Raw genomic sequence first — 12,206 nt, 5'->3', positions numbered from 1 at the left:
CAAACGAGTATTTTTTTTTCATGATATAAAAATATTTTTTCCATTTGAACAATACTTTCTTTTCATGTAGAAAAGTAGTAAGTATTTTTATTATTTCAACAAAAAAAAGTATTTTCTTTTTATGGTGTAATTTTTTTTTTATTTCAATAAAATGAGTATTTTCTTTTCAAGATGTAGAAAAGTATTTTTTTTTATTTCAATAAAATGAGTACTTTATTTTCGTTGTAGAAAGAGTACTTTCTTTTTTAACCAAAAAAGAGTATTTCTTTTTAGATATGGAGCACATATTTTAACATTATTTTTGCGTAAAAAAGTAAAGCAGAACATTAGTTCCTTTGGATTTGTTTGAATTTTTAGAGACTTGGGGGAAATGGGGGGGGGAGGGAGGGGGAAGAGAATAGTATAAAAAAAAAATATTTTCTATTCTCAAACCAAACACTAGAAAATATTTTTCGCTCGCCAACCAAACAATGAAAAATAAGTGATAATATCACTCATTTTCCGTGAAAAAAAAAATATTTTCTATGAAAAATATTTTCCTTCGAAGCAAACACACGAGGAAATGATCAAAATGGTCCTTAATGTATAGAGGTTGGACTATTTTGGTCCTTAATATATACCGCTTGACGGAAATAATCCTTAATGTATATAAAAATTTGATCTTTTGGTTTTAAACCCTAAAACTAACCTTAAAATTCAAAAGCTCCGTTAAACTTAACCTAGAATTCTAAAAGTGAAGCAACCCCTTTCCCTAATTTTCTCTCTTACATCGTTCTCAGACATCACCCTCCTCCATTTTCTCCCTGAAATAGAATCACAAGCAACATATTCTTTCATGGAAAAACAACACACTCACTTCTTATCTCTCCCTGAAGAACAATTCCAGCAGCTCCGATTAATAAAAAAAGGCACTCATTAAAAAAGGTGCAAAAAGTACTCCTTTATAATTTTGGTCTTCATGATTTGAGATAGTTTCCTTCTCCAATCAAGAGCTTAGCAGATAGAGAAGCGGCTCGTGATGAAAAATTTTCAGAAGCTCGAACTGAAAATATTTCCTTTGCAGTAGTAGAAATAGATCAAACTAGAGAGGAGAGTAAACTTAATTACAGGTAACTTGTAGAGTACAACTTTTCTGATCTCTCTTTCCTCCTCTCTTGTTTCACTTTCTACCCGTAATTTGTATCTTTTGTTATTGATTTAAGCGTACAGTTCCAATGGGATTGCCAAAAACCAACTCTTTTATGGAAAGGACATACTTTCTTCCTCTCTTGTTTCTATCCTTTTTAAAGGAGTAATATAGCTTCCCCCTTTTCTGTTCATTTCAAATACTAGGGTGGAAACTAAGCCGATAGAGGTGAAAAATAGACTACTTGAGTTACTTTTTACATTAATGAGATATTTTAGAGAGAAAAAAAGAAGAAGTAAGGAAATTGTGGAAGAAATGGCCAACGAGAGAGAAGATGAGGGAGAAGGGGCCTGCGGTCTACAAGACTTTACTTTTGAGGAATCAAGGTTTAATTTAACAGAATTTTTATTTGAACCGTTAGGTTTTTGGGTTAAGACCAAACTGAACATATTTTCATATACAGTAAGGACTATTTCTACCAAGTGATATATATACATTAAAGACCATTTTGATCATTTCCTCGCAAACACACCCTAAATGTACATGTTTTCTATATTAGCTACGAATTCCCTATCGCAATTTTGGAACTACTAAATAAATCATGAGAAATCGACAAAAATATCTGTCACGAAAATTTTAAATTCGCAAATCGCAACCAATGTGAAAATTCATAAGATTTCAAATATACGATTATTTCATGCATTCTGCGAAATATTCTTCCCTTGCTAATCCTGAATTTTTTGGTTAATTATAGACGTAATCTGCTCTCATGCAACCAAGTGAAGCAATATCTGCTGAGCCTGTGCATCACTTGGCGCGTCTCCTTTCAAACTGCATCCGAACTAATGATCTCAAGCTTGGGAGACTCATACACTCCCGACTGATCAAGACAGCATTAACCTTTAACACATTCCTCGCCAACCGTCTGATATACATGTACTCTAAATGCTGTTCCATAGAGTATGCGCAACAGGCCTTTAATGAACTGTCAGACAAGAACGCCCAATCTTGGAACACAATGCTGTCAGCTTACTCTCAAAAGGGTCTCTTTGAGAAAACCTTCCAGCTGCTCGATGTAATGCCTGATCCAAATGTTGTGAGCTATAACTCAATCATTTCAAGCTTAACTCATCACGGGTTCCCTAGAAAAGCTATGACGTTTTTCAAAAGAATGCAAACTCAATGTGGGAATGGGTTTTTGATTGACGAGTTCACGGTTGTTAGCGTGGTAAATACTTGTGCAGGTTTGGCTGCATTGAACTTGTTGCATGAATTGCATGGGTTAGCAACTGTGATTGGTGTGAGGTTTAATCTTGTGGTGTGCAATGCACTTATTGATGCTTATGGGAAATGTGGCAAACCCGAGTACTCGTATTCTATTTTCTGTCAAATGTGCGAGACTGATGTATTCTCGTGGACTTCGCTGTTGGTTGCTTATATACGTGCGTCTAGAATGGCAGATGCGTGCTCACTTTTTGATCATATGCCGATCAGAAATGTGGTGGCTTGGACTGCTCTGATCACAGGGTTTGCGCAAAATGGAGAAGGAGATAGGGCTTTGTGTACTTTCAAGGAAATGCTGGAAGAAGGTATTGTACCCCGTGCATCCACTTACGTTGGTATTCTAAGTGCTTGTGCAGACATACCTCTTGTAGGAAAAGGGAAGCAAGTTCATGGGCACATTTTTAGATGTACATGTTTAATTGATTTGCATAATGTGTTTGTAGTTAATGCTTTGGTTGACATGTATTGTAAATGTGGAGACATGATATCTGCTATGAGATTGTTTGAGAGGTTAGATGGGAAGGATCAAGTTACTTGGAACTCGATAATAAATGGATTTGCTCAAAATGGGAATGGAGTGAGGTCTTTGTTCATGTTTGAGAAAATGATTGAAGCAGATACAACACCAAATCATGTAACTTTTCTTGGGGTTTTATCTGCCTGTAGCCACTGTGGTTTATTATCTGAAGGATTCCAATATCTTCATTCAATGGAGAGGAAATACGGTATAGTACCCAACTTAGATCACTACGCCATCTTGATTGATTTACTTGGACGGAAGAATATGCTTGGAGAAGCTGCGGATTTGATCAAGGGACCTCCTTGGGGAAGAGACAATATTGGAATGTGGGGCGCACTTTTGGGTGCTTGCAGGGTACATGGGAACTTGAAGCTTGCTAGAAGGGCAGCAGAAGATCTATTTGAGCTAGAACCTGATAATGCTGCCAGGTATATTATGTTATCCAACATCTATGCCGCAGCAGGAAGGTGGGATGATGCCCGCAGTCTGCGAAGGTACATGGATGACAGAGGATTGGTGAAAGAAGCAGCTTATAGTTGGATTGAGATAAACAATATCAGACATAAGTTTATCACTAAAGACAATTCCCACAGTCGGTTAGAAGAAATAAAAGAGTTGCTTCTTAAACTCGTAGATCCAATGAAGGATGCCGGATACATATTTCAAATTGAATGCTCATACTTTCTTGTAGATGATGCATTATCTTGACATAATTGAAATAGGTTGTAACCATGTATAACAGTTTCTAATTTAACAATTAATATGAGCTCTGGTGGTTACCTGCATTGCTGAAAATTTGGGAAAGGAAAAGTAAGGGGGAAATTTTGTTTTTCAAGATATTACTTCATCACTTACACTAAAGATTAGAAACATGATCATAAGATGTGAGGCACTGTAATTCAATCCTTGCTGCTTGAAGCTTCAGAGATATTAATGGTACGAGCAGCAGATAGATCCATCATTAACGTGCCTGTACTCACCTCTTTGGTGCACAGGTAATGTTTCTGTGCCTTGATTTAGTGCTTTTCATTTTGGTAAGAAAAATCTGAATGTTCTTTCACATGGACCTGTTAACTATCACAACCTATCATATTTTATGAACAACTGGCTTCATGTTGTTCATTCGAAGATCCCATTCCCAGCATCCAAATGTCTCTTAAGGGAAAAATGGTATCGATGCCATTCCTACACTTCTCTTCAATCATGAGCTAGTTAAAATTCGTAATGTTGTTAATTGCCTCAGCATATCTATATTATTAGAACTATATTCTTTTTGACAACTAATTTTCTCTCAGTCGTTGCTATCGATGGCGGGTTACTGAATAGGTATTCCTTGAGTTAAGTGCAAAGTCCAGTCCGCTCAAAGTTCCTGCAGCAATATTAAGAAGCTGGGATAGCCTAACAGGGCAAATATAAATCATGGGCTAGAATATTCAGAAGGTACGCCATGGCACAGAGACAGCTCTGAGGTATACTATCCTCTGTGTTGAAATTTTTACCATGACAGTTTCTGAAGTTCTGGTTGATCCTGATCCATCATGCCTCTAACCTTTGCATTTAACTTTTAAAGGGAATATACATTGTGTGGTTCACAATTTTTAAAACGCTTGAAGCTACTTATCTTCCAGACATGCAGTTAAAAACCTTCAACTATTAAATTCTCATTCTTCAAATGCAAAAAATAACGGCTTGTTAGGTTCTCCAAGCGAGGCAAATTTGGTTCTTAGAGAATTGAGATGAGGATTCTGTAACAAATAAGGGACGATTTGCTGAAGCTTGAGTAATTTAATAGTAGTTTACCTCTATTAATATTACCTTTAAGACTTGCAATTGCAGAAGTTCCATCACTTTTTAATATTCATTCTTCTAATGCAGAAAATATCGCCTGCTAGGTTCTCCATAATGTGAGGAAAAAAGGTTTTTAGGGATTTGATATGAGGATCTTTTAAGGCATAGGACCATTTGCTGAAGGTGAGTAATTATAATCATGGTTGAAGAAATTGAGGCATCAAAAACCTATCTTATGTTCCCAGAAGCTGCCCTTGTGTTATCCCCAGTCAAGCATCAATTTGAAGGGGAAAAAAATCTAAATGTCTGCAATTCTTTAATGTTGCTCCTCTCCTCCATTGCTCTTCACCTCCTACAAAATCTACAATTCCGATCTCTGAGAACTAGCAGTGGTTCATGACATGCTTGTTCCATTTTAGTGGTTTTTATCCATATCATCATTTATGATCCGAGTGTGAACCTTTGGCCATTGACGCCGACCATTTAATCAAATTGTCCGGGAGACTTCGCTCTAATCATATACTTTATTCTTATTATTACTGTAATTCACTGTCATGTCATTTTTTTTTGTTTTCACATCTTTGACACTTCAGATTGATAATGTGTAGCTTCAGTATTCAAATTAGTGTTATCTTCACAAGACACTCCAATGGTTTAGGAATTTGGTTTCTTTTGATACGGTAGCTTGTGAATTTTTTTGAGTATTCAAGTCAAACTCCAAAGAACAATTGGTAGAGTAGTTCACAACTATTATAAATCTTGTAGAAGCCTTTATACTACCTATGTGGGACATGATATATCTCTAACATAACCCTGCTCTTGGGTTAAAGGTGTACTCATGTGTTTTTTTCTTCTTCTTTTTATTGATTTTTGTTGCTCACCTGCTTGATTCTAAGGAAGCCTGGAGTGGCTCAGCAAGCTGAAGGTGTGATGTTTGAATCTCTCTTTTTTTTTTTTGCTAACTGTGGTGTCCGGATCAGCTTGCGCGTACTTCGACTAATTCCACGGGATACCGTGTACCTCCCACCAGCAACAGGTACCAGGTAACTCTGTCCACCAAGGCTAGAACGGATGGGAAGAAATCACCTAGCGTTTTGTCTCTGCTAAGAATGAACCTGAGACCTCATGGTGCTCAACCCGCTTCATTGACTCTACACAACCTTTTTTTTCTCCAACTCATTCTAATAAATCTTAATTTACTCAGTAGCTCCTATTGGCTGGCTTGGAGATCATGTTTCCAATAGATGAACAATATTCTTTTTTAGTTTATGGAGGTATTCATGGTAAATTGTGTACGTAGTTATTTTTCTTGTACTCTTCTTTTTCCTTAAATTGTTTGAGTTGTTTGTTCTAAAGACAATGGAGTTTCTTTTCCTTATTTTCCTGTCCAAACAGCCAGATAACGAACTTGTTGATGGCAATAACCTCTCCAGCTGATTGAGCTCAACATTAACCTCTGTCATGACCCATGACACTGATATACGCTTTCATTGCATGCCCATTTAATCAAATGTTTCTTTAAATAGATGTCAAAGGACAATCATATATGGGTAATTAATCATTCACGTCTCCTTAAAGGCTTAAAGTTTCTCTAAGACCAGCTTGCTCAACTGAAAGAAAATGACTAAAATAGTACTCCTTATGTGTGAGTGTGGCTCTATTTTGGTCCTTTATATATACCACTACTAAGTATTAAGCATAAAAGCTTTCATGTTGCAAAAGCTGGACCTATTTAGTCCTAAGCTAAATATAAACCCTAAAACTAAAGGAAAAAGGAAATTATTGTGTAATAGAACAGTGAAAAATGGTCATTACCCACTAAGCGTCAGCGTTCTTCGTCCTTCTTATCTTATGGAAAAATCTCCAACATTATGAGATTTTGAAAGCAACAACAATAATAGAGTAATGATCGCAGCCAGCAGCCATGACTCTTTTTTTGTTGGGACAAATTAAAGAAGTGGTGGATGATACCCTTTAGATTATTTTGCCTTTTAAAATAACTAGTATCTATGAACGTGCGTTGCACGTTAATAATGGCGTTAACGCGATGATTTATACATTTATATATATGAAGGAACAATAAAATTTAATTATTGAGAAAATTTTTGTGTATAATAATACAACAATCAGTACATGGCGAAAATATTATTACATTAGCATAATACATGAATTTAAAATAAAAGGACATCGTCAAAACTTACACAAGTGATCAATTGTGTCTTAATTAGATAATTATGTATTATAGTTTAAAAATATTTAATGTGATGGTATCATAACGAACACTTCTTTGTGGACAATATTTTTTTATTGTATGTTTCCTCCTAATGCTTCTGCCTTAACCAAAACTCTTGTTGTCGATCTTGATATCCCTCTTGAAAGTGCAACATGCAGTTGTTCGTGTAAGAAAATATATTTCGGTAAATATAGTCCAATATTTAGGATGTTTGTCCTTGTGCTTTATTTATTATATTGCAAAGCACAAACATACTAAAATTATTTCCACATAAATTAAATCAGATATTCCTTAGTTTCGAAAGACGAAAGTTGAATTCGGGGATAAGAATATACTTAGAAGCACATTGACCAGTATCATGATAATTTTTGCATATATGACGTTATTGTCAAAACTTCTATATACCATTTGTGTACTATTACATACGCTATTTGACGTATCTAAGTTTTTCAGTTGCACGACGGGCATATTTTTCTTCAAAATCTAACCTATATGCAATGGAAGATCAGTTTTAACTTAGTCTACTATATATATACGGTGACACTAACATACATAAGAAATAATAAACTTGACAACAAACATGTATGGTAGAAGGCCATTTGGTATTAAAGTATTTCAATATTCTTCTTGGTAGTAATTATTGTATCATTTTTCTGCTGAGTAAAAAACAAAACAAAAAGAATTATTTTTACTATAAAATTTTGCAATCAACATTTTATTTAGTTGATCAACATATTCATTTATGCTAGCTAGGATATCCTTTTAATTCTATCATGCGATTTGCATAAATTACGTTTTAATCTATTGATATAAATATTTCTCTTATTAAATGACTACTTTTACCATTGGGATTGATAACCAAGTGCTAAAGAAGAACCAAATCTTCTTTTATTGGATGCTCTTCTTCGTTTCCAAAACGAAGACACTGAATACTGGATCTGATTTAATTTGTTTGAAGATGTATATCAAATCTAAAGTTGGTGGCCTCACAATAAAATCGATATTGGTACATCACTTGCTATTATTGCTAACAGTGTCATGCCTCTTGATATGATATTTGCAGATAATGCATGACGTAGAAATATTATTTCGATTCCACCGGTGCTTCCACAAAGAATAATCCCGTTATAGCAGAGTCGACTCTTTATAATATAGTCTTGAAAGCTTGTTCTTGTTTAGAATTTAGCTTTGATTGTGCTTCCTCATATACTTATATAACTTTTGATTTTTAATAATATATTAACTTTTTTACTTTGTGTTCTAACGCTCTTTTTATGGAATTTATGTACCCTAAGATTTTTTTTTTTAACTTGACTAAGAATTTTACTCACATGATGAATTTAAAAAATAATTGAATTGGATTATCTGTTAAACAATTAATTAAAAGATTTAGTTATTTGGTATTAACATAACAAAGTAATTCTATTCTATGTTATTTAATCTTAAATATTAGTTTCATCTCTTGTTTTGAAATATTAATCTTAATTATACTTTTATCCACCATAAATTTATTTTCAAAGAGTAAAATATTGATATGACATTTTTACTTTTAGATCTTTACGTCTAATAGAACCATCTTTCGAGTAGGAAAATAGTTCAATATAATATAAAAATATATTATCGTGTGGGTTTTTCCTCTCAATTTCAAACTCTTTATGCAGTCCATTTAATATTACTTTATTTTGGTAATGTATTGTTAACTGGGGATTCTTATGAAATTAATTTATTAAACTTCCTACATATTTTTAATAAGAATTTAGTAAGACGAATTTTTTTAATTTTAAAATAAAATTAGCATAGAAGGCATTGTATTCCAAAAATAGGTAATAGAGTTTGTCTTTTCCCTATGAGTTCTTCCATTTAATATTTTTAGGGCTATTTTGGTATATACTAATATTGTATTTTTATAATTTTTATATTAAATATAGGCTCTCCTTTTTCTAAATGGATGTGACAATATAATACATTCTCAAATTAAATTAATAACCGGACATTATAATACGTTTTCAAATTAATTTAGTAATAGAAAGTTTTAAGAAGTATATCCTAAAAGTAATAAGATTACCTGACTAAAGATATTTACTTGTTCAATTTTATATGAATTAGATAGCCAGAAAGTATTATACTAATAGAATTTCTAAAAGGTAATCATGTGGATTTCTACCGTGTAGTATTATGTCCTAAAACTAAATAGTATTATAAGGCTAATATCTAAAATTTCAGTTATGTCCTTTTATATGAGTTATTATGCTTAATAATTATAAGGTTATTTTATAAACCGACATTGTATCATGCTTTTATAATAAAAGAATCCAGTGTCATAAAGCGAAACCCTGGAGGGAGAGCTCTGAAACTATTTCAAAAATTATAAATCGACCACCTGTGGAAATTCTTCACTTTCTTTTCCATGAGTATAATATAATTGGAAACTAAGTGGTAATTTGCATAAGCTAATTTTTTTTTTTTTGTTTCTTGCGTTTCTTTATAATAAAAATTTAAAGCAATCATAATTTTTTCCAAAAACATTTAAACCAATCAAACATGGAAAAAATTAGAAAACATTTTCCGGAAAATGTTTTCCTTCCTACCAAACACACCCATAATATTTGAAAAGAATGAGTTCCCCTATTTCCGTCAGTTTTCTTACTGTATGATATTTGTTCTAAATTACATATTTCATCTTCGTTTGATAGATTACATTAGTGATATTATGGAATATTAGTTTTAGTATTGATACTTTATTTTTCATTATGTTAAAATAAATAACGTACATAGAGAAATTAAGCTAGGAAAGATAATTATAATATTCAAACCATAAGTGAAGTGTCTGAGAGAGATTGCTATAATTATCAATGGTATTATGATATATAATTGTATTTAGTCAGTTAGTGGTATCAGCTGTCGATTTTATTTTATTAAAAGTCGATCTTAAGCATCTTCTGGTTCAATTACGTACTAATTATTCTGTTGGATATCCCTTTTAGATTTCAAATTTTTTTTTTTGCAAATTTTAATCCAGATATCCCTATTTGTTTATTTATGCTATATGACATCCGTGTTTTTCTCTTCACCAAGATTCGCATATCCTTTAACGACTTTAATTCGAAGACCAAATAGTAAAGAATAAGTAGATATTTACTTTTTCAATTTTATATGAATTAGACCGCCCGAAAGTAATTATTATACTAATAGGATTCTTAAAGGTAATCATGTAGAATTTCTAACGTGTAGTATTATGTCCTAAAACTAATAAGATTATAAGGCTAATATCTAGAATTCCGGTTATGTCCTTTTATTATGAGTTATTTTGCTTAATATTATAAAGTTATTTTTGTAAATCAACATTTTATTCATGCTTTTATAATAATATAGAATATAGATATAGATATAGATAGACCGATAAAAAAAACTTTAGGTTAGGTAAACGCAGGGCTCTGTATATGAAATTTGAGTATCACTTTTTTGTTATAAAAAAAAAAACTATCTCTATTTTTTATTTTAGTGATTCTATGATGGATATATTGGAGATTAAGGATTAATCTATTAACACTTCTTTTTTCTTCTCAAATTGACAGCCAACCTAAAAAATGTAATGATTCATGAGAAAGACGGACGAAAAAATACATACAACGATTATGACGAGTACCTTTCAGTTTTAAATTCGACGGTTCGTCATCGCATCCGTCAGGCCTTCTGAATTCCCCAATATATATATATGTGATGAAAAGCCATCAAAATATTATCTGAGAATTCAGAAAAAGAAAAAGAATATTCAGTGGAAAATTAAAGCAAGCAGCAGTGGCGATGGCAGCTCAACCAGTAATCAAGGTCGCTGCGCTCTGCGGTTCCCTTCGTAAAGGCTCCTGGAATTATGGTCTACTCAGTGCTGGTACACTCTTTTTTTCCCCTTTAATTTGTTTCACCATATAGTTTTGGCGCTTACTGCTATTCTGATTGATGATTGCAATTGGGCGTAGCAATGGAGGTATGCAAGGAATCTATAAATGGAATGGAGATTGAGTACGTGGACATCTCGCCGCTGCCATTTGTGAACGAGGATCTTGAGGTCAACGGAACTTATCCTGCCGCTGTGGAGACTTTTCGTAAGAAAATTGAAGAAGCAGATTGTTTCCTTTTTGCTTCTCCCGAGTACAATTACTCCGTCACTGGTATGCCAGTTTTCTACATGAAAACTTAGTAACAGCACCAACTACATGAACATATATAATTACTTTTTAAACTGTATTCGATGGTAACTATATATATGGATTGACATTTCTAATTATTTGATTTAATTAGGACCCTTAAAAAATGCAATTGATTGGGCATCTCGACCTCCAAATGTTTGGGGTGATAAAGCAGCAGCAATAGTGAGTGGTGGAGGTAACTTCGGTGGAGGACGATCACACTATCACCTTCGACATATAGGAATCTACATTGATCTTCATTTCATTAACAAACCTGAATTTTTCCTCAACGCGTTCGAGTCACCACCTAAGTTTGACGATGAAGGTGTGCTAACAGATGAAGAATCCAAGCAGAGACTTAGAGAAGTTCTTTTGGCTTTACAAGCATTTTCTTTGAGACTCAAAGGCAAGCTAAGTGAATAGAGTGAATCTCGTCCATTTGATCTTCATCCAATATATGGGATGATGAAAATTGTCTCCAGTTATGTTTCCAGCTCTCAGTTTCTTCTTCTTCTTCTTCTTTTTGTATTGGTAGATTTGGAACATCTGTTCACTTGTTTTGGTTATGTCAGCAGGGTTGAAATTGTATGAGAGTGTTTCATTATTATATGAAAACATATTATATATTGAGTTGAAAAGCTTTCCAAGATTATAGCAAAATTATTTTAAAACAATAATATGACAACTATGCATTAATATAAATAAGTTGTATTCGACTATACTGAATAATAATCGTGATAGAATAATTAAAAAACAACAATAGAATAGCTATGATAATTTCTACATTGTAACAAAAAAAAAAAAAATCGCTATCTTATAATTGAGCAGTAAAAAATGGTGAACACCCACTCAGGAGCGGTCCAACGAATTTTGTGGTGCCAAAGTGGCCTAAATTTGTTTTTTTTAAAAACGAAGTCTATTTTTCTAGCTCTTTTTATGCAAAGTTATTAATTAATAATTTTCTTATAATCAATTGCTCCTAATAAGTCTTTCTCAATTGACAATATAGCTAATCCATTTAACCACACACCGTTGATCTTAGGTAAGATTTTATCAATTTTAATTTTG

At 33.0% G+C, this 12,206-nt stretch overlaps 2 protein-coding genes across 8 annotated transcripts; both read left to right on the top strand.

Moving 5' to 3' along the window:
* Window positions 1-697: 697 nt before the first annotated feature.
* Window positions 698-6,075, top strand: LOC109211476 (pentatricopeptide repeat-containing protein At2g13600-like). 7 transcript variants are annotated; one of them, XM_019375019.1, is made up of 4 exons: window positions 698-1,109; window positions 1,881-3,925; window positions 4,257-4,399; window positions 4,806-6,075. In XM_019375019.1, exon 2 carries the CDS (start codon window positions 1,896-1,898, stop codon window positions 3,636-3,638), a length of 1,743 nt encoding a protein of 580 aa, XP_019230564.1. In that variant the 5' UTR covers window positions 698-1,109; window positions 1,881-1,895; the 3' UTR covers window positions 3,639-3,925; window positions 4,257-4,399; window positions 4,806-6,075. The 7 variants fall into 7 exon arrangements, with proteins under 7 accessions (XP_019230564.1, XP_019230562.1, XP_019230565.1 ...); XM_019375017.1 differs by having other exon boundaries at window positions 4,226-4,370; XM_019375020.1 differs by having other exon boundaries at window positions 4,226-4,399; window positions 5,699-6,075.
* Window positions 6,076-10,682: 4,607 nt separating this feature from the next.
* Window positions 10,683-11,785, top strand: LOC109211479 (NAD(P)H:quinone oxidoreductase-like). Its single transcript, XM_019375022.1, has 3 exons — window positions 10,683-10,840; window positions 10,929-11,120; window positions 11,251-11,785. Exons 1-3 carry the CDS (start codon window positions 10,756-10,758, stop codon window positions 11,559-11,561), a joined length of 588 nt encoding a protein of 195 aa, XP_019230567.1. The 5' UTR covers window positions 10,683-10,755; the 3' UTR covers window positions 11,562-11,785.
* The last annotated feature ends 421 nt before the right edge of the window (window positions 11,786-12,206 follow it).

Source organism: Nicotiana attenuata, unplaced genomic scaffold, assembly GCF_001879085.1.
Source record: "Nicotiana attenuata strain UT unplaced genomic scaffold, NIATTr2, whole genome shotgun sequence".
NCBI lineage: Eukaryota > Viridiplantae > Streptophyta > Magnoliopsida > Solanales > Solanaceae > Nicotiana > Nicotiana attenuata.
This window is presented reverse-complemented; position numbering and strand designations above follow the sequence as displayed.